At 54.2% G+C, this 22,407-nt stretch overlaps 1 protein-coding gene across 5 annotated transcripts in view; it reads right to left on the reverse strand.

Moving 5' to 3' along the window:
• Positions 1-570: 570 nt before the first annotated feature.
• ACAN (aggrecan) overlaps positions 571-22,407 on the reverse strand; it is a 60,002-nt gene continuing 38,165 nt past the window's right edge. For 3 of the 5 annotated variants that reach the window (XM_045067229.1, XM_045067228.1, XM_045067231.1), the window contains 8 exons: positions 20,485-20,697; positions 13,884-17,705; positions 6,538-6,651; positions 3,554-3,712; positions 3,133-3,215; positions 2,380-2,524; positions 1,404-1,586; positions 571-1,007 (listed from right to left, as the gene is read on the reverse strand). In XM_045067229.1, coding sequence (XP_044923164.1) covers positions 931-1,007; positions 1,404-1,586; positions 2,380-2,524; positions 3,133-3,215; positions 3,554-3,712; positions 6,538-6,651; positions 13,884-17,705; positions 20,485-20,697 — 4,796 coding nt within the window. In that variant the 3' untranslated portion in view covers positions 571-930. The remainder of the gene's footprint in view (positions 1,008-1,403; positions 1,587-2,379; positions 2,525-3,132; positions 3,216-3,553; positions 3,713-6,537; positions 6,652-13,883; positions 17,706-20,484; positions 20,698-22,407) is intronic. The other 2 variants (XM_045067232.1, XM_045067230.1) reach the window with 1 other exon arrangement.

A 22,407-nucleotide genomic window follows, 5' to 3' on the forward strand; every position in this document is an offset into this window, starting at 1 on the left:
CTTTGCTGGAAACACGTCCCAACTGCCCCCGTTCCTAAGGGCCCCTTTGGTCGACCTCAGACCCTGGTTGCCTTCTCTTGAAATTTAAAAAAAGGGAAAAGAGAAGAAAGAGATCTCTTCCAATGTCTTTATTATTATAATTATCATCATCTTTAGTTTTCAAAAATATAAATAGGTGCACGGAACTCTGGTGCCTGCACCGTCCCGGGGGTGTGGGGGGAGGGGAGGGGGTGGGGCGGCACTCCCGCTGGGAAGGAGGTGCCCTCCCCACCCAGCCCTGCCGAGAGAGATGTACACCTGCACACCTGCTCCAGTGGGAGGAGGTTGCTGGAAGAGGGACCCTGGGAGGGAAGCCGACCCCCACGCAGAGGAAGATCCCTCCATGGCTCTCTCCTGCCCCCTCACCTTCAGCGGAGGCCGCCCCCTCTCCCCCAGGCTTCTTCCCCCACACAGAGGGTGCAGCTCTCCTTCCTCCAATACATTCAGCTGTGGTCCAGTCCCAGCCCCTTCCTCCCTCCCCCCCTAGCTCTCCCTGGAGGTGAAAGAACCAACGATTGCACTGCTCTTGGATAAAGTCAGGAAACAAAAAATAATCTTCTTTATTTAACTTAACCCCTCCCCTTCTCCCCCTGTCCCTGCACTGGTCCCTGGAAAGGCACAACGGGAGATTGAAGAAACGTCTCTAAACTCAGTCCACGGGTTACAATACGTTTGCTTGGCTTTGGCATTGGGGGGGAAATCAGATGCAGTTTTGGCAATTGGGGGAGGCCGGGGAGCGGTTGCATACACAATGTGGGATTTGTTTTTCTCCTTCTTTAATGGAATTCCTTATATGACAGAAAGCGACAAGAAGGGGACACCATCCGTGTGGGACATCAGCCTGGCGAGGCTCCTGGGCTCAGCATCCTGGGCGCGTCCTGGAGGCTCCCCTCAGTGGGCTGTGCTGGGGCGGCTCCTCCGTGGGGCCCGTGGGCTCCGCTTCTGTAGTCTGCGCTTGTATGTGGAGGCTGGGGTGGAAGGGAGACCAGAAATCTTGACCGCTTGCTCAACAGGGAGCTGGGGCAGCCCAGCCTCTCCCCACGGGTCCCTCCTCTTCCCCTTCCCCGCAGGAACCACCGGCTCAAGAAGGCAACCTGAGGTTCGCCCGGTTTCTGGTTTTGATTTTTTCTTGGCACCAACTTGGGCTAGGGGGCTTTGAGCTGGTGTTGAAAAGGAAAGCAGGCCACCTGCTTTTTCCTTCGAGAGCGAGCCCTCCCCAAGGGCAGAGGGAGTGAGTGTGAGGGAGTGAGGCCCCGGATAGTGCGGACAGCTGGTGCTCAGACCCCCCCGGGAGAGAGCAGCAGGACCTGGTGCTGGGATCTAACACTGTGCCCAGCCTGGGTCGGGGGAGGGGCTATGCTCACGGTCTGTGCAGGTGACCCGAGGCTCCTCCCAGTGCCCGCTGGGCTGGCAGCGGATGGTGGGCACGTGGCGCTGGACAAAACCCTCGGTGCACTGGTACCGCACCAGTGAATTGATCTCATACCGGTCCTTCTTCTGCCCGAAGGTTCTGGCGTGTTCCACCACGGGGGGATCTCCGCAGGCCACTGAGGGGCAAACACCCTTGAGAAAGGGCTCTCAGAGGGTCTCCCGTGATGGCCCATGCCCGTGATGAGCCGGTGCAGCCCCCTCTGGCTGTGAGGAGACAGCCCAGAGCCCAAGGAGGGGACACATGGCCCTGAGCCCCGGCTGCTGGCAAAGGGCCGTTTTCACACTGTGCTAAGCATCTGGGAACCACTGGTTCTAACATCTGGGCCCGTCTGTGATTTAGGGCAGCAGGGCAGGAATAGAAGGAGGGTCTCCAGGGAACGAGGAAAGGACAACAGGGAGGGAAAAGGGGCGACAGCCAGGCAGACGGCCTGTGACTTCTTTATGAAAACAGTGGGACAGAAAGGAGGCCTGGGCAGGGCACAGGAACCGGAGAGCCATGTTCGACCAGTACCTCCGTGTCCACAGACTCTGAACAGAGGATCGGGACCTGACCACTGACAGCTGTGGGGACCCCGAAGAGCGCCGGGCTGTCCACCCAGGGCAGTCCTCGTGTGTGACTTTCTGTGCAGGTGCCCAGGGGGCTGTGTGTGTGGGAGCCGGTCTGTCCTCCAGCCTGGGACCCTTGCCCTCCCTAGGAGTGGGCCTGCTCTTGCCACTGGCCCCAGGACGCTGGCACAGGGAGAGCCCCCCACGCCCAGACTAGCGCCAGTCTGCCTGCTGGGCGGTTAAGGGGACAGTAGCACCCAGGAGGCCAGGACATGTGCCCCAGATCCCACAGCAGGAGCCCCAGGGCCTGACCTCAGCCAGGCGGGGCCGCTCCAGGGTGGCCGCTCCAGGGTGGCCGCTCACCTGTGCCCTTTTTACACGTGAAGGGCAGGTGGTAATTGCAGGGCACGTCATTCCACTCTCCCTTCTCGTGCCAGATCATCACCACGCAGTCCTCTCCGCTGACGAAGAAGTTGTCCGGCTGGTTGGGGCGCCAGTTCTCAAATTGCTGGGGGGAGGTGAGGGTTTGGCAGGGGTGAGGCTGAGGCCAGAGCTCGGCCTGACCCCCGCCTTCTTCTCTGTCCCGGATGAGCCCATGCCACTCCTCCATCGGGCCAGCAGGGGCGGGCCTCACAGGCTGCCTTGCTTGGATAGCGCTGGGCGGTGAAGACGTGGCTCCCGGGTCCAGACTGTCTCCCTAGGCTTCTCCCTCAGGCCTGGCCCTCCGGCGGAGTCTGCTTCTCTCACCCTCCAACTCTGTTCCCATCCACCTCTTCCAGGAAGCCTTCCCTGACTTCCTCTGCTGAGCTGCAGCATTACTTTGTGTACTGTCCCTTGGCATCTATGTCGCTTTCTGTGCCTGGCTCCTTGAGTCGACTGAATCCTCTGTGGGCAGGGAAGCCCTTAAAAGCCTCCATGTCCCCTTCTGCTGGTGTGCCTGCATTCCGTCATCGTCTGCATCGCCTCCTTCATGCTAGTGTTCCCCGACCCACCCTGGCAGAGAGGACTGAGATGCAGTCCCGGCCTGCAGGGCTCCCAGCCCGGCAGCGGCTCTGGGTGCCTCTATTCCCCTCCTCGGGGCCCCCAACTCTCCCCAGTGTCCCCGGCAGAACTCACCAAGGAGTGTCCGTCTGACCAGCGGAAGTCCCCTTCGATGGTCCTGTCATTCAGGCCGATCCACTGGTAGTCTTGGGCGTTGTCTAGAGAGAGGCGTGAGGGTTGGGCACGATGCTGGACACCCCGAGGGTGTCTGAGAACTTGTGCACACAGAGCCGGAGGGGATGGGGTTGTGGCATAAGGCGGGTGGGCTCCTAGGACCAGGCCACCTGCTTCTACGGCCCTGACACGGGTCTCCGCATACACACGTGCGGAGTGTGCTTCGGACCAGCCCCCAAGCTGGCAGGGACTGGCGATACCCACTCCCCAGGGTTAGTCTGCGGCTTCGGGGCGCAGCCCCGGGGGCGGAAACCCCCTTCCTTCCCTCCCCGCCCCTCACTCTGCCGGCCCCGAGACCCCCCACCCCTCCCTCCGCACTCACTATTGACAAACTCCTGCTCCTCGGGGGTGACGATGCTGCTCAGGTGTGACTGTTGGGCCCGACACCGGCTCTCGGCATCCACCCAGCTCTCGCGGTCCGGGAAGTAGCGGTAACAGTGACCCTGGAACTTGGTCCAGCCCTCCTCACACAGCTCCTGGTCTGCAACACAGGTCAGGGGCTTGAAGGGAGAGGCCCCGGGGCCGCCTGGGGGTGTCTGGTGCGGCCAGTCCAGTCGTATGCCAGCTGCCTCCGTTCACCCCGCCTTCCAGGTCCACCCCTGAGTTGGGAGCCAGGAAGGCCCGGCCCTGGAGCCCCTGATGTCGGCCCCCCAAGCTTTTCTCCTGTCGGGATCCCTGCTCTGCGGGGTGGAAGTTGGGAGGTGTCGAGGTTGAAGGGGGGAGGGGGGAGTTGTGGGGAACGCGTGAAGGGACCAGCAGCAGGCATTGCTGGGGGCATGAAATGGCACTTTGGGTGGCAGAGAGGAGCAGAAATAAGTCCGGTCTGGGTCTACAGAAGACTCGGGCTCTCCATCTGTCGATCTGAGCTGGCCCTGGCTGGGCACAGGATACCGGCCTCTTGGAGGACGAGGAAGCCAACTGGGGGTCCACGACCCAGGGGCCTTGCTTGTTAATTTCTTGGTGATAAGTGAGAAGAGGGGGAAGCTTCTCTCCTCACAAACCTAAATGGGTAATGGGTTCTGAGTTCAGGAGAAGGAGAGGGAGCTCTTGGAGCAGGCCGGAGGGACAGACAGAGTCTCCCGCAGGCTTGGGAGAGTCATAGGACTGCGACTTCCCATCTCTGCCTTCAGTGACACCACATCAGGAGCTGTAAATTCCTCAGAGATCGGCAGATGCTACCTCTCAGGGCTCCCCCTTCCTCCTCAAGAGCTAGCTGTTAACCATCAGCCGGTACCCCATGGGACAGAAGGAATTCCCAGACCCTCTCTTCCTCCTTCCCCTGGGGCCTCCCAGGGGAAGGGGTGCTCCTTGGGCCTGGGGGCCCGAGGGCAGGTCTGGGAACCCTCAGGCTGTATGGAGCCTCCCTTCCTGGGTGCGACCCACAGTCTGGCTGACCCGGGAAGGGAGGACCAGAACCAGAGGGGGAGGAAGCTTAGCTGAAGGGGTGGATGCTAGGCAGAGAGACACTCCGGGAGGCTGAGACAGAGAACGCGTGGAGGCCAGCCGCCCAAGGAGAAGAGGCCGAGCAGCAGGAGGGCTGAGGAGGAGGCCGCTGGTCCCCTGCAGCCCATGCCTCCTCCAAGGAGCAAGGCAAAGGTCTGGAAAGAAGGTGGCAAGGTGTCCGAGGGAGCTAGGTACCTGAGCAGGCGAGAGACGGCATTCCAGGGCTGTCGGGGCAACGAGCTGGGCTGAGCAGGCAAACCTGGGCAGGGGTGGGGTGGTGGGGGGGGGGGTTTGGCGGGAACAGCTCTGGGAGGGCCCAGGGCATGCAGGATGGAGGCTCTGGGGAAGCAGGAACAGAATTCCAGCAAGGCTGGAAGGCGCAGTGGGCCCGGAGCCAAGCCGCAAAGCACCTGGCAGACCGAAATGGCAGAAGAAATGGAGCCTCGCTTTGCTTAGTCGGGCGACACCGGCACCATCTCTGCGGCCCGCCGGAGCACACAGCCCGGTGGGGGCCCTGCCTCCACGCTGGGCAGAGCACCTCTTTCCCTAGGAAGGTGTCCAGGAGCAGATGTGCCAGACACTCCTCCCCTGTGGCAAACATTTCGGCATCCTGGGAAGAGAATCCTATAACCCTCCATTCTTCCCCGCAGCCAAGACCCCATGCTTAATTTCTTTGTGTCTAGGGGTGGAGGAGGAGTGTGGGAGGCTGCTGGGAAGGAAGGAGGTTCAGGCCTTTTCTTCCAGTAACCTTAAGTTCCTCCGACAGTCTGTAAGCTTGGCAGTGCCTGGAAGGAAAATGCAATCCCAAGCTACCTCCCCAGACTGCTTAGGACCAAAGGGACACTTCCCAGGAGTTTCTTTTGCTTTCTGGCAGCTCCTGAGATATCCAACTTGAGCGATCATAGAAAATGGTCTGGAACCCCTACATGCTTCTAGGTCTGTGTGAGTTATTGCTACTAGTAATCACAAGTGCCATCTCCCCCTTTCTGGGTTGGGGTGACTCGGAGGCCTAGGAGCATGGCAGGGGGAAACTAGAAGCACCAGAGTGAGGGAGTGCCAGGGACAGGGGGTGCGAGGCTCAGGGAAGTTCCTGGCACACGCCTTCCTTGGCCGAGCCTGGCCCAGGTGCAGAAGTGAAGGGGCTGGCAAGGCCCAAGAGGGGAAACTCAGCCCCCATCCCTTGCAGCGAGGCTCTGTTCTCTCTGGCCAGCCTTTTGACTTGCACAAGGGCAGGGAAAAGGAAGCACAGGCCAGGAGTGGCACTGACATGGCAGCAGTCACTGGTGATGGGAGAAATTGACATGCAGCAGCCCCTGCCCATGCATGTCATGCTGGTGACACAGAGCTCTCAGGCAGACAAAACAGAACGCTTGCCAGAGAAGAATGAGGTAGCATGGCCAGCGTGGCCTGGTGGCTCCCCAGGCCATGGAGGGGCCACAAAAGTCCCACAGGCAATACAGCAGGCTGATACATGCTTGTGACCCACAGCTTCCTTCCAGACGAGTGCACGGGATCAGCTCTGTCCTCTTTTCGTCTGAGGCACGCACCGACCTCAAGGTACTATCAGTGGTCTGGAAGCCCTGAAGAAGGTCCGTGTTTTAACGATCCCCCAGGACCCCACCTTCCAGAGCACAGGCTGGCACGTCTCTCCTATGGTCAGATCAGCCAATGCCCCAGAGGAGGGTTTCCGCAAGAAGAGTGGGAGTGAGTGAGGCAGACTTCTCAGTGGGGGCCCCTGAAATGGCTGTCCGGGTGGAGTGTGCCGGCCCCAGCCAGGGCCGAGCGCCTGTGGTTAGAAGGAAGGGAGACAGAGGAGGAGGGTGCGGCAGTTAGTAACATTAGCTGAAGCCGAGACAGCCGTACCAATCTCACACAGGTCCCCTCGGTAGCTGGGAAGGCATAAGCATGTGAAAGAGTCGATGGTGTCCACGCAGGTGGCTCCATTCAGACAAGGACTTGAGAGGCATTCGTCAATGTCTGCAAGAAACCAAGGGCCACCATTAGGACTCTGGCCGGCAGCTCCAGCTTGGCAAGCATCGCAGGTGCCCTATGGGTGGCCAGCCCTGCTGCTCTCCAGAGTCCTGGGAGGGGTGGTTGGACTTCCTAAGAGCTGTTGCTGCTGCTGCTGCTGCCGCCATATTGGAGCGCTGAGCCAAAGATCCAACCCGGGTTTTCTTGGATGTGTGTGATTCCTGACTGGCAACCCTGGAGCCCTGGAGCCAGGTTTCCCTGTGGGTGGAGAGATCTGGGGCTTCTGAAGGCGAACGCCCACTGGAAGACTGAGCACCCAGCTCCTCTGAGATGCTTTCTTTTGTGAGTATTTCGAGAGGCTTTGTGTCTGAGCTGGCTCGCAACGTGACGCTGGTGAGCGAGGACACCGGAAGCTAAGCGTCTGGAGCTTGTTAGAGCTTTTATTTTCCGATCTTCCTCTGTAGTTATGAACTGAGGCAAGAGGGCAAGGCACAAACAAGCCAGAGGTGGCATGGAGGAACTGACGGGAGTCCCAGCATGCACTTGGATTCCCAGCAGCATGGATCCCATAGAACCATGAGAAAATGGTGGCAGGGGCCATCTGCCCGAGACTCGTTCCATCTGTGGGAGTTGCAGACACCTCCATCTCTAGTAAATCAAATTCTGTTTTATAAAGGTGAGGCTGGCATTATTCTCTTGGGGGAAGGAAGAGAAACCAGCGCAGCATTTTCCTATATTCCTTCCAGCTTAGGGCCCTAGAACGTGGACATCTCCAGTGAGTCTCAGTTTTCAGACAGGTTCCTTTCTAGCCAGTGGGAGACTAAGATTTGAAGCTGGTGAGCCACTTACTAAGTGGCCAACCCCCACCCTGGGGTAGAGCAGGTCCCCATCAACCTCTTCTTTCCAGGCAGACTCTTCCTCCCTTCTGTTCTTCTGGCCCAAGACGTTTTTTCTGATCCAACTTCTTTGTGGGACTGGAATTGGTAAGCCACTGGCCTCCATTTTTCATCCATCGGCCAAGGTGAGAAGTGAATCCTCTAATCTGGTCTTTCTGCCTCTTTCTGAGAAGCCAGGAACCTGGGAGTCTCTTACTATCTTCGTATTTCTACTACAAAGGCTCCTGCTGGTTTTCTCTGGGTACCTTCCTCTGGGAACATGATAGAAGGTATTGTGAAGCTCTTCTCCCCAGATCAGTAGGATTCTGCAATGAATGGGTGCCACTGGCCATTGGGGCATCATGATACAAGGCTAAGCCTTGATGTACGCAGCTGTGTTCACACAACCTTCAGGACCCAACATGTCTATAGGTGGTGTCCACGTGATCAGCGCCTAAACACCTTCCAGGATTAGTTCCCACCTCTTAGGACAGCAGATTAGACCTTAAAGTCCATCTCCTCTTAAGAAGGCTAAAGTATGTTCCTGTGGATCCTTTTCGCTAGCTGGTGTGCAGTAGACGTCTTCTGGACCAGATAGGTTTGGGCAGTGGGTGGCCTGAAAATCTCAGGTCCTCAGGTATCTTTCTGTTCCCACGGAGTTCGTAGCTTCATCTCAGGGAGCGTGCGCCACGGATTAGACACCAACAGTTCCAAGGTCGGAACTGTTCCAAGCAAAACCAAAATGCATGGAGGAACTGACAGGAGTCCCAGCATGCACTTGGATTCCCAGCATGCACTTGGATTCCCAGCAGCAGCAGTAGCAGCAATAGGTCAGGCCGGTGGGCCGGGCGGAAGCTGGGGGCTACTCAACAGAGCCCCTGTTCTCTTGTGTCCATTAGCGTCATTGCGGGATGTGGGAAGCACCGGGCGAGGGGGGGCTTAAGCAAACGGAGGCGCTAAAGCAGTTGTAGAGAGCAGGGGACAGGAGTGGCCTGTGGGCGGAAGAGCTGGATGGCAACCCCACCATGGGGGAGGGGCAGAGGAGGCGGAGGCCCCGGGGAGGTCGGGCCAGGTGGCCTTCCTTGTCCCAGAAGCATGTTTCACATAACTTGCCCCCTGGTGGCCCAGAGACCGGGGCTGGGGACCTTGTTGTTTTCCTCCTGGCTTTGGCACCCGATCTGAGAAGGGTGCAGGGGAGAGACGGTCCCCAAAACTCAGGGAACCTGTCCCCCGGGGTTCAGAAGCTGTTTTGTGCAGGGCCCAGGGTTCACAGATGAGAAGGGAAGGAGGGCCAGAATGCTGAAGACCACAGAGCCTGTGGGTGCCCGCGGGGCAGTAGAGAGAGGCCTTCTGCTGCAGGAAGGGGGCCCGGCGTTCTGTGTGGGGCTTTCTTGTGAGCTGCTCACATCTGCCAGGCCTCATCTCCTCTCCCTCCGGCCTTGCAGTGCCCATACCTCTTTCTGTGCAGGGCAAATGGGATGTTGCTCGTCTTCTGGAACCATGAGAGAAGGTGAGCTGGGCTGAGCACAAAGAGGGTGGGGACCCAGACAGGCTGCCAGCAGGAGGGGGGACTGAAAGGGCTTTGGGCCATGGGCAGACTGCATGAAGGAAGAGAGGAGAGAGAAGGAACCGATCTCTCTCATGAATCTTCTCTGAGCCAGACAGTATGGCTCCGACATGCTTTACCCTTCCAACAGTCCCAGGGTGCAGATGTCATATGCCCTAGAGTACAGGTAAGGAAACAAAGGACGTAGCCTGCCCATGCTGGTAAGCTGGGCAGACAGCCTGGAAGAGACAGAGGCAAGAATCAGACACTCAGGCTGCAAGTTGGGCCTCTGTCCTCTGTGAAGGGAGAGGGTCACTGAAGTCTTAGATCTCAGTATCTCACTATCATTCCTGCTGCACCAGGCCAAGAGCTCCCCTACTGTTTCATCAGGGACCCTGGGGAGGGTTAGAACTCTGAGTCCTCTTCCCACCGCTATAACCAAAAGGGATGATTTTTTCCTGCACCAGGACCTAACTTAGGGGAGACAAGAACGGAGAGCCCCCGGTAAAGGTGAGGGGAATAAGATACTTCCAAATAATCACTTTGGCATCTGAATTGGGGAGCTCAGGCCTCCCCCCTGAATAGGCCTTGACTGGCTTTTGCTTATGTCAGAAATAAGGACCTCCAAACAAGAGTGTTTATTTGGCTTACAGGAAAAGGCTGAATGAAGACAGCAGGTAATTTTACTCAAAGGATACCCAACTAAAGGGGTTGCCAATCATAAAGAATATATGAATGGTATTCAAGTTGTTCAGTGCACAACCTGTGCAGCTGTATGTGTTGACCCTGGACATAACTTTCCTGGACAAACATGGAAGAAAATCCCCTCAAGAAGCACAGAGATGGGGTGCCTGGGTGGCTCAGTTGTTGAGCTTCTGCCTTCAGCTCAGGTCATGATCCCAGCTTCCTGGGATTGAGGCCCAGGTCGAGCTCCCTGCTTGGCGGGGAACCTGCTTCTCCCTTTCCAGCTTCCCTGTGCTTGTGTTCCCTCTCTTGCTATCTCTCTCTCTCATAAATTAAAAAAAAAAAAAAAAAGAAGAAGAAGCAGAAGAAGCACAGAGACAATTTCTTAACTCAGTGGATGTCCTACAACCTGCAAACACCTAGAATCAATTAGATGGCCAGAACTGAGTAAATGCACTTGCTTTCTGGTGTATCACAACTGACAGAAGGTTTATAAGAACATATTTGCCAGTTCCAGTTTGCTTTTAAATAAACATAATTAAGTTAACCAATATGCTATAATTATACTATCAAGTCTTTTATATTTTTAAAGTTTGATCCTGAATGTAAGTTTAATATCCTGCATCTTAAATTCAGTCACAGTTGACCTTTGAACTAACATGGGTTTGTGTGTTGTCTGCTTATATGCAGATTTTTTACGATACAGTACTGTAAACGTGTTTTCTCTTTCTTATGATTTTTTTTCTATTTTTTTTTTTAATTAAGTAAGCTCTATGCCCAACATGGGGCCTGAACTCATGACCCCGAGATCAAAAGTCACACGTTCTACCTACTGAGCCAGCCAAGAGCCCCCCTTTTATGATTTCCTGAATAACATTTTCTTGTCTTCAACTTACTTTATTATAAGAATACAGTAAATAGTACGTATAACCTACAAGCTAAGTATTAATTGACTTTCTGCTATTACTAAGGCTTCCGGTCAACAGGAGACTATTAGTAGTTAAGTATTTGAGGAGTCAGAATTTATATGCAGATTTTCAATTCTGTGGGGGACTGGCACTCCTAACCCCGGTGGTGCTGTTCAAGGGTTGACTAGTCCCTGTTCAAGTCTGCCCATTGACTTTTCGGTTATGTCGTGTCATGAAGGTGTGATTTGTATTTGCACTTGTAACCCTGTATTTTCACTTGCTTTGACAACATCCCCCTTCCCCCTGAGGCTAAGATTTCACTGAAATTCCAACCTCCCTGCTCCAGGGGAAGAGACAATGTCAGATCACAGATCAGAGCCTCAAGCCTACACAATGAAGAATGTCAGTAAGACGGAAAAGAGGCTGACTGAATTCTGAGTTCATGCCCTCCTAACCCAGGAATTTAGAGAAATCCACCCAGCACCAGTGATTGCTGGAAAATTGGATGTTGAGATCTGATTAGAACAGAATATCTCAACCTTAGCAAAACAGAATCTACTGCGGTAGTTAACAAAAATTTTTTAAAAGATCTTTTAAACTACCAATGTTCAGACCAGTTCTGCTGGAGCCAGAAATCTCAACAAATGTCAGCAAAGAGGTTGTGGGGGACGGAGGGGAGGTTGCTGCTTTTTAAGTGGATCAGAATGAGGGAGGTAGCCCTACTTCTTCAATCGCTAGGAAATCTGAGTATTCACTAAACATGTTCATTTCGACGTCAAGAGTGCAGATGACTCATTTATCAAGAACTTGCTTATGGAATGCTGACTTAGCAAGACGATGACAATTGTCACGTATTTTCTCTTAAGGGCTACATAACAACCTCCAGCCTCATTTACTAGGTGGAAGGTTACCCCGAGTATTCAAATGATGCCACAGGAATAATGCGACATTTTGCTGCTTCTGAGTGCTTGCGGGTTCTAGCTCAAGATCACAGTGGGTCACCTGCAGAGGCGGGACTCTATCTGCAGGCCTCTGGAAGCATCCTTACCACCTGCTCTTTAGAGATGATAAAGTTTTTCCTAAACATGGCGAGAGAGATGGGGAAGGGTAAGCAATCTTTACAGATGCCTCTTGGGGGGGCCCCGGACGCTGCACACAGGTGTTCTTAATCCTCAGCCCTGGCTGCGCCCTGGAGTCACCAGGGCAGTCTTAAAAAACCCTAATGCCAAGGCCACAGGACCGTTTCAATCAGAATCGGAGGCAGTGGGACCCCAGGCATCAGGAGGTTCTTAAGGCTGAGAACCACTACTTTGAGTCTATTACAAATGAGGTCCTGAGGGCTGGCCAAGCCCCACTTCTAAACCTCTCTTCATTCTAGCGGCTCTGAAGTTCATCTCCCAAGTGAAGTCTAGCGGCTGATTCTGTGTTCAAGAGAGGGCTTCTTACTTAGCGGAGCGTGTGAAACAAGTGAGTGAAGACCCCAGTTCTGGATTTGACTCCCTCGGAGGAGCTGTCGTTTCAGATGGGGATAACTGTCAAGCTACCCACAGAGCTGCCTGGGAAGGAATCGTGGGGGGCAGAGAGCCCCGTGGGGGTACACATGGTCAGAGGAAGGACTTGCTAAAAGGGAGATAGGTGTCAGGAGATATAAACACCAGGGCAAGGGGTTTCCGGTCCTGGCAGCTGTCCCGGAAGTCCTGCTGGGCCCTGAGTCTGTTCCTCTCTGACTTAGGAAGTGTCCATGAACATGTCACCCAGGTCAGGCATCCTGCTGCTCTCCACCAGCCATACCCAGAGGGAGGACGGGCTCTGCCCTCCCAATGGGGTGGATGATGGAGGGATGCGGCTGGAGTCCCAGGGGTCACCGTGGCCTCATGACACTATCCCCTAGGTGGTAAGGCTGACTGCCCAAGGAGAGCCCACCCTCTGGCCACCGAGGCCCACAGTGCTCTTACTCATGGCTCCACCGTGCGGCCAGAGATCGACCCCAGTGGAGGAAAGAGTGAATCCGTAGTCACCCTAGGACCTGCTTACACGGACTCTTTCCAGTGTAAGGGCCAAGTATACAGCATATTTACATGATGGGAGCAATATATTACAAGTTATTAATTTGCGTATACGTAAATATATGCAAACACAAAATCTTTCTTTGTATATGATGTAATGACTTTTAGGAGATAGCTGCCCAGCCCTGGTAGTCTCGTGGGATCTACTTTCCCCCAGGATTCATGGCTCTGATTCTGCCTGTGTCAGAGGAATGAAGCCTTTCTAGGAAAGACTCTGGAGCAGAGGCTGGGGTAAGGGCGCAGTGGCAGTGCAGACACCACCCTGAGAATACGGGCTTGGAGGTACCGGGCATCTGTTCCCTTAAGGGTGCTGATGGGACAGGAGGAAATGTCCTCATGGCCACAGGCCTCGATGTGTTCAGGGAACACAGCAGATCCTCATCGTCTCCTTCTGGGGTGCCACCTCCCATCAGAGGACCCCCTGCCCTAGGCTCCTCACCTGCCCCACAGGCTGCTTGACCCATGAAGAAGGACAGAGGCCCCAGGGCAGTGGGGGCTGGGGAGCCGAGGGGCCAGGCGCGGTAGGTCAAGTTTCCCCCCAAGGGAGCCCCAGGCAAAAAGCAAAGGAAAAATATCAGCTTCCTGTGCCCGGTGCCTGGGTTGTGTCAAAGTGAGACCGTCGTACGGAGAAGGCACCTGTGCTGGGGTCGGGGTGGGGACCAAAGTCAGGACAGCCAGCATGACGCTTCAGGTCTTTACATCATGCAGGTCTTCACCCTACATGAGGTTAATATCTGGGCATAGATGTCATCAAATCCATTCTCTCCTCTCACACGAACTCCATGGGAAAGGGGCGCGAGTAGAATTTCTAGCACTATCTGAAGAGTCCCCCTTCTCTCTCCCTGTGCCAAGCACAGACAGTTGGACTCACGTATAATTGCTCTTGGGATGTACCACTGCAACCCGGGCAAGCACGAGGCTCTAAGTGTGGCCGGGTGCGAAGTTAGATGCTAAGTGCCTGTTCGATATGTATTTATATCCTGTTTGCGGCCCCTGCCTCTTCCTATCTTCCAGATAAGGCTCAGAGAGATTAAGAAACTTGCCTGAGGCTACACAGCTGGCCTGTAGAGGAGTATGAATTGACGCTGTCTCTCACTACACTACAGTCTGAACTCCCCGAAAAACACTGAAAGGAGAAAAAAAAAATTCCCAACCATACCTGGAGTGGTTTGTGCGGATTCATCTGTCCCTCGTGGAGAAGTAGGGACGGAAACATCCGTGGGGAAGGTGGCTGTTTGGGTGGTTTGGGTCTCTTCTCCTGAGTGCAAGGGGCTTGAGGACTCGATTTCTAGAGGTGCCTCTGCAGGGCGCTGGGTCTGCTGGATCCGCTCGGACTCTGAGACGCTGGGGTTCATAACAACATCCAGCCCCGACGTGGGACCAGACAGGTCTCCGCTGACCTCAGTCCTATCTCCAGATGTCATCGGAGTGGCCGAAGGCCAGCCTGACGCCTCTGTGCCCACAACATAGGTGCTGGTCGGCTCCTCTTGTACTTCCGGGGTGGCAGAGCCCTCCCTGGGGCCTTCAGGAAAGGCAGAGGTGCTGCTGCTCACTCCCAGGCCTGAGGCTCCCTCCACATCTGCTTCAGGGAAGGCGGAGGTGGCTTCACCTACCTCAGGGGCCCCGGAAGCTCCTCCGCTGGCCTCAGGGGCGGCAGACACCCCCACCCCAGCCTCAGGAAAGACAGACATCTCGCTGCTGGATTCCGGGACTGATGACGCTTCTAGCCCAGCCCCGGGGAACCTTGGTGTAGCTCCACTAACTTCCCCAGACGCAGAGGCTTCTCCACTGGACTCAAACAGCTGGGGGGTATGTGTCACAGGGGGTATTTGGGCAAGCTCCTGGGAAACAGTTGGTTCGGTGACACCCTCCACGAACTCTGAAGTGATTAAAGTAACTTCTGGAAGCCCTGAGGCCTCCCCACTGGTGCTTGTGGCTGCAGAGGAATCTCCACTTACATCCACAGTGCCAGAAAGGTCCCCACTAAAATATGGAGTACTTGACGGCTCTCCACTGGGCTCCAGCAGCCCGGACTGCAGCCCGCTTAGGTCCAAAACCCCTGAGTGGTCTCCAGACACGTCTGGGGCTCCAGAATGGGCCCCACTGAGTTCCAAAATGCCCGAAGGCCCTTCTCCTGCTTCCTGGGCTGTCGGAGTCTGGGTGATGGATTCCACCAAAGTTCTGTCTACAAGAGACACAGTGGGGAGCCCGGATGGGAGTCCACTGCTGTCATAGGCTCCTGAGGGTGGGCTGCTCCCAGTCTCTGCTCCAGAGGATTCTCCACTGACTTCTGCTACTCCACTTGGCAGGCCACTGAATTCTGGAGGCTGGGATGTCAACCCGCTAGAGTCAATTGCTCCAGAAGATTGGCCACTGACATCCATGATCCCAGATATGCCCGAGACATCTGCCTCCCCTGAAGGGAGTCCACTGACTTCCACAGACCCTAAACCTTCTTCTTCTATAAACATAGTTGGGGTCACTTCAACCAAACTGGTGTCCACAAATGTAATTCCAGAAGACTCGCCACTGCCACTCATGGTCCCGGGAACCAGGCCAGGGACTTCAGAAGTTGTCCCACTGAACTCTGGCAACCCTGATGGCTGCCCACTGGTATCAGGGATCCCAGATTCTTCTCCACTGAGGTCGGTTATGCCAAATGGTGGGCCACTGCCAGAAAGAACTCCAGAGGCTTCTCCACTGACATCCGGTTGTCCGGAGGGCAGTCCACTAAGCTCGGTCACTCCAGATGTTTCCCCAGAAAACCCTGATGGCTGTCCACTGACCTCAAAAAGCCCAGATGTTCCCCCACTGATGTCAGGAAACCCTGATGGCTGTCCACTGACACCAAAGAATCCAGATGTTTCCCCACTGATATCAGGAGACCCAGATGCTTGGCCACTGAGTTCAGCTCCTGAAGGGAAGCCACTAACTGCCCCACTAATGTCCAGCTCACTGAAGGGCAGTCCTGACGTTTCTCCAGCACCGCTGATGCCAATGGTTCCCCTCCCTTCCAGTTCACTTGCACTGGTAGCTGTGACCACTTCCACCAAGGTAGTATCCACTAGGGAGACAGTTGGGAATCCAGAGGGAAGTCCACTAAAGTCAGGTAGACCAGAGAATGGGCCACTTCCAAGATCCGTCCCTGAATACTCACCACTAAACCCTGAAGGAAGGCCACTTGCTTCTGGAGCTTGCCCACTTCCCACAGTTCCAGAAGGTATTCTGCCAAAGTCCAAGGCTCCAGAAGCTGAACCAACTAAGTCTTCTTTTCCAGAGGGTAACCCGCTGAGATCCTCAGCACCAAAAACAGAGGTCTCTAGACCCTCCCCTCCTGAAGGTAATCCACCGAGGTCCTCTACTCCAGAAGCAGAGGTCTCTAGACCTTCTCTTCCAGAAGGAAGTCCACTGAGGACCCCTATTCCAGAGGCAGAGGCTTCTGGGCCTTCTCCAGAAGAGAGCCCGCTGAGGTCCCCTACACCAGAGGCAGAAGTCTCTAGACCTTCTCTTCCAGAAGGAAGTCCACTGAGGTCCCCTACTCCAGAAGCAGAGACTTCTGGAACTTCTCCAGAAGGTAGCCCGCTGAGGTCCCCTACTCCGGAGGCAGATGCTTCTCCAGAAGGCAACCTGCTGAGGTCCCCTATACCAGAGGTAGAGGTCTCTATTCCTTCTCCCCCAGAAGGAAGTCCACTGAGGTCTCCTACTCCAGAGGCAAAGACTTCTGGACCTTTTCCAGAAGGTAATCCACTGAAGTCCTCTACTCCAGAGGCTGAGACTTCTGGACCTTCTGCAGAAGTTAATCCACTGAGGTCCTCTACTCCAGAGGCTGAGACTTCTGGACCTTCTCCAGAAGGTAATCCACTGAGGTCCTCTACTCCAGAGGCTGAGACTTCTGGACCTTCTCCAGAAGGTAGCCGGCTGAGGTCCTCTACTCCAGAGGCTGAGACTTCTGGACCTTCTCCAGAAGGAAGTCCACCGAGGTCCTCTACTCCAGAGGCTGAGACTTCTGGACCTTCTCTAGAAGGAAGTCCACCGAGGTCCTCTACTCCAGAAACTGAGACTTCTGGACCTTCTGCAGAAGTTAATCCACTGAGGTCCTCTACTCCAGAGGCTGAGACTTCTGGACCTTCTCCAGAAGGTAATCCACTGAGGTCCTCTACTCCAGAGACAGAGACTTCTGGACCTTCTCCAGAAGGCAGCCGGCTGAGGTCCTCTACTCCAGACGCAGAGACTTCTGGACCTTCACCAGAAGGTAATCCACTGAGGTCCTCTACTCCAGAGACAGAGACTTCTAGACCTTCACCAGAAGGTAATCCACTGAGGTCCTCTACTCCAGAGACAGAGACTTCTAGACCTTCTCCAGAAGGCAGCCTGCTGAGGTCCTCTACTCCAGAGGCAGAAGCTTCTGGACCTTCTCCAGAAGGTAGCCCGCCTAGTTCCCCTATTCCAGAGGCAGAGGTCTCTAGACTCTCACCTCCAACTTTAGGAATGCTGGACCATGGAATTTTATCTTCATCTCCTGAAGCCAGTCCACTTCCCACAGGCAGGCCTGAGCCCACAGTAGAGCTGAGCCCACTGGCGTCAAGATCTTCAGAGGGCAGTCCACTTGCACTTTCTCCTGAGGGTTGCGTACTGGAGTCCAGATGTCCTGAAACTTCTCCTCTGCCTGTGAAGTCACCACTGACTTCAGGTACCCCAGATTCTTCCCCAGAGCCTGGCAGCTCAGTCCCACTGGGCACTGAGGGTGAAAGTGTGGACAGCTCCTCCCAGGGGAATGAAGATTCCTCTGAGGGGGATGGCTCTTGTGAGGGGGACGGCTCCTCTGACGGGGATGGCTCCTCTGACGGGGATGGCTCCTCTGAGGGGGATGGCTCCACTGAGGGGGATGGCTCCACTGAGGCTGAGGGCACTTCCGTACCAAAAGGGCCTTCTGTGCTCTCCTCTGTCGCTGTGCTGGTGGGAGGCCATGTTGGAGGGATCCCTGGAAGAAAGGAAGAAGATAAGGTGTGGGTTTAGTAACTCTTCTCTATTGGAGCCTCACCCATTCCTTCCACAGTAAAACTTTTCTTCAGAGGTGTGCTCAGACGTCTTCTAATGGAACCTTGCCCAGTGTCTGGGGCAGGAAGAAGGGTGGGGCCCAGGAAACTGTGCTCTTTGAGACTCCAGGGGGCGCCATCCACACAGCCCATGCAAGTAGGGGTCTGGCTTCCATGGAAAGTAATGGAGGTCACCTCTCCAGTACCTCCACACCATCACCTCATTTAGCTAAACCCATGATTTGCAAAGTGTGGTCCCTAGACTGATAGCCTTAGCATTACCAGCAATACAAGCATTCTCTGGGAGCCTGATAGAAAAGCAGACTCTCAGAGCTCCCCCACACCCCAAATCCCTCTGGGGACTCTAGGGTGGGGGTAGCATGTCATTTTTTTCCCCCAACTTTCATTTTTTTGAATATTTATTTGTTTATTTTAGAAAAAGGGATAGAGCGTGAGCAGCGGGGAGGGGCAGAGAGGGACACAAGCAGTGGGGAGCCCAACACAGGGCTCGATCCCAGGACCCTGAGTGGAAACCACGAGTCACACACTTAACCAGCTAAGCCGCCCAGGCATGTCGTCTTTCAATAAAACCCTTCCCCACTGCCCCCCGACCTTGGAACCCTCATGATGCTGATGCCCCCTTGAGTCTGAGAGTCACTCATCCAATCCTATCCCTCTGAGGCAGGGGAGGCCAGGTAGTACTGTTCGCAAAAATACATCAACTCTTTCAATTCTGAGACTACTACTGCAGAGGATTGCAAAACCAAAGCGGAAAAAGTCTCATCATTCTAAAGAATCATGGTTGCATTATTTTCCTTCCCTCTTGTTTCCACCTTTTGCATTTAAAAATAACCCAGCGGGCTGGGGCACCTGGATGGCTCAGTCAGTTGAGCATCTGGCTCTTGGTTTAGGCTCAGGTCATGATCTCAGGGTCATGAGATGGAGCCTCGAGTAGGGTCCTGTGCTCAGCACAGAGTGTGCTTAAGATTCTCTCTCTCCCTCAGTGCCTCCCCCCACTTGCCTGCACACACATGCTTTCTCTCTCTCAAATAAATACATTAATTAAAAAAACAAACAAAAAAAGACCCAACAAAATGACTAGCTGGGACTGGAGCTTGCACGTTCTTTTGGACTTATTTCTTAGGCAGAGAACCTGAGCCAAGCACATGCCCTAGTCCCAGGGCAGGCTCACAGCCTACTCTGGCTTACAGGAGAATCCTGGAGGTGGGTGTGGGGTTCAGGATAGTAGTGGAGGCTTGCAAGAGGGCGTTAGGTGGAGACAGATATATAAAATATATATATATATATATATATATATATATATACCAGAAACATTCTGGAGTAACCACTTACAGTCATGATAAAACGTTTCTCTTTTAAATAAATTTAGGTTTCTTTTTAAAGGCAAGTCAATTTAAAGAAAAAGACAAAGAGTTAACAACAGTACAGATGGTTCCTGATATGGCCAAGGTGGTAGGGAACTGAAGTATGGAAAATGTGTCTAGGGGCCCGCTGGAGTCCCTTCCCTTGAAAACTCCCACTAGCTGGTGCCAGGATCCTGTGCCAAGCTACACACTCTGGCCAAACAGGACTCGGTTATTCTGGTCCTGGTGAAGGGTGAGGAAAAGGCACAGGCAGGTGTGGCTGCTGGGTGAGGTCATTGGGCCACAATCCCACCTGCTCCACTGACACACCCTCACCTTCTGCTGTGGAGGGAGGACAGGCTTTTGCATTTCCAGCGTCGAGAGGGGTGTCTGGCCTGGCTGAATGGCTTGGGAACAGTGCATTGTATGAGTGACTACATGGACCAGTGCAAAGCTCTGATATACTCATTTCTTCAAATGAAAATGTCCCTGGATGAGCTGACTCCACTAAGCGCACACACAGTACTGGGCTTTGTTTAATTGAGGCTTACCCAAACTGAGCCATAAAACGAATACTCCACCGCGACTGGGGTGGGGGGAAGCCGTTGGCCAGATTCATTTGGGACACTTTGAATACATCACCCCCTCTGCCTTACAGCACATATTAGCATATCAAAGGCACTGAGAAGGTCTGCAGGGGGGGGGGGCGGGGGGCGGGGCAGGGAACCTGTTAATCTTTCTGTAAGCCAGCATGTCCCTAAATTTACAGCCATAAAACACTTTTTCCGACATGGTTAGGGGACCAAAGCTTTCATCCCATCAAGTTCCATCCAATCTGATCAGGACAGATGGGGCTCAGGAAGTGCTGGTTGGGGATACCTGGCCCAAAAGAGTGACACAGAAGGAGGATCAAGACAAGGTGACAGGTCAGAGTCACACTTCCAAAGACCCCTATAGGTCTTTCCCACTATTGGAGATCTTCCTACAAGAGTTTTTAAAAGGTTAGAGGATAAAGTTGTGAATGCAGGAAGACAGACTAAGAGCCCTCTGATCAGCTCAGTGATAGGCATTGCAGTACAGGTGGGAGAAATAAAAAGCAGGGAACAGGGAATTGTGGGGTGGGAGGTGGGGGGGGAGGTGCGTTTTGTGAAAAAGTCTGCCCCTTCTTTCCCTTGGCGGTTGTCCCAGAGGCCAGTTGAGATGGCTGATGTTGCCCATGGCTGGATATGCTGCCAGCCAGCGTCAGGGCTGGGGAAACAGCACAGGCCCTGGGGAAAGAACCGGTGCGGGTTGGGCCACAGCCTAGGGAGACAGACACCTGCGACTTCAGGACACACCCCAGAGCTCTCCCCTCACAGACCTGGTGGTGGGGAAGTGCCCGCTGGGCTGTAGGCTGGTTCCCATTCCGTCTGGTTTTCCGGCTCAATGGTGAAGTCTGGGATGGCAGTCGTCTCCTCCCCCACAGGGACAGCAGCCACTCCAGGCCCCACTTGGGTGGCGATCCAGTCCTCCACAACAGAGGGAGTAGGTGTGCCACCCTCTTCTTCTCCTGGAGAGGGCGCTGCTGAGACACCTAAAGAGAGGCAGGGGGTGTCTTCCTTCCTGCCAGTGACCCATCCCAGGGGAACTAGGGGATTTTTGAGGAGGGGCAAGCCTGGTGCAAAAACCTTGCTGGGCCTCGACCTTCACCCAAAGCCCACCTCAAGCCCAGTAAGACGGCTCTTGTCTTCCTCAGTAAGAGCTGACTGCATCACTTACACAATACTGATACGCACACACCATCACACACGCATTATTTCAGGGCGGTCTGGGGCATGCCTTCTGCAGAATGTATTATACATGTAAGGCACTGTTTAAAGGTGTTATGTATATAAAATCATTTTATCCCATAACAGCCTATGAGATAGATGCTACGATTTCATGTCCAGATGGGAAAACCAAGGCCTTGAGTTAAATGACTTGCCAGGGCCACTGGCTTGTAAGTGGCAGATCCCGTCTTCGAAGGCAAGTATCTGGTGCCAGACTCTGCTCCTAGGCATGATGCTGCCTTCTTGGGGACAGAAATTAGGTTCCAAGTATGTCTGGCTCAAAAATAGGAGGCTGCTATTTAAAATCCATGAAGTTGTCCTGGCACTGGAGGAGGAAGGTGGGATTTATAGATGTTTGGAGGGGAAGGGGGCACGTAACTGTTTTCGTTTAAGGAAAATCGGTGGTGGGCTTGGTTGGGAAGGAGGTCAAACCTCTTCGAAGTTACAGAAAAGACCGAGTTCACAGAGGGTCGGGGCCAGTGGGGGTGCAGGTCTAAGAACGAACTGGGAGGCTAACTGGTTTGGCTTCTGTTGCCCAGAGCAGGGAGGGGGTACTGGCACAAGAGCCCCAACACATCCTCCAGGAAGGGTCTGGCTTTCTTGAGGCTGCACAGTGGGGCTGAGCGTCCTTTGAACTAGGTTTTCAAAGATGGCTCTGGAAGTCTGAGAAGCTGGGGAAAGCTCAGCTTTTATTTTTTTGTTACCTTTGTTTTAAATAATGATACATTCATGGGAAGTTACAAAGACACTCAGTTTTGATGCATCAGATACAAAACGTGGCCCAAGCGGTGACTATAATCTCCACCGTAGTAGATCCAAAACTCCAAAACGGGGTGGGGAGGGATCTCATCCAGGCAGAGCCCTGCAGGGCTTGGCCACGCCCTAGCCACACCCCCTGGGCTGCTGGATGACGTCACTCCCAGAACTCCCACAGGTGATGAGGACTGACTGATGCGGCAGTGGGTCCTCAGCGTGGGCCAATTAGAACCATGAATTTCTGGTGCTTAGTGAAGAGTAAAAAATACTTTGACTCAACTTATCACAAACATATTTACAAGCAGGAGAAAACTGGGCAAGGGTATACAAATCAAAACAGCATATCTATATGTATGTATCTGTTATCTATAGAAAAGGTAACATTTACTGAGAATTTACCCAAGCACAATGCCAAGTGTTCTGTATGCCCTCTTCCAGTTTATCTGCACACCTCTTTGAAGGAGGAATTATTATATCACTATTTTATAGGCTAAGCAGAGGAACAGATCAAGTGACTTGCCCCGGGTTATACAACCACTAAGCAGCAGAGCTGTAATTAAAATTCAGGTCTGCCTAACTTTAGAGCCCCAGTTCTCACTCACTTCTCTCTGCTGCTCTCTGGGGAACTTTAGGAGGATGTACTTGCCTTGGGGTCAACACCCAAGGTCATGCTAGCTCCAGAGCTTCCCTGCCCCAGAGGGGCTTTCTCCTCCTTGCTG

This window comes from Mustela putorius, unplaced genomic scaffold, assembly GCF_011764305.1.
Source record: "Mustela putorius furo isolate JIRA1106 unplaced genomic scaffold, ASM1176430v1.1 tig00003875_pilon_pilon_pilon, whole genome shotgun sequence".
NCBI lineage: Eukaryota > Metazoa > Chordata > Mammalia > Carnivora > Mustelidae > Mustela > Mustela putorius.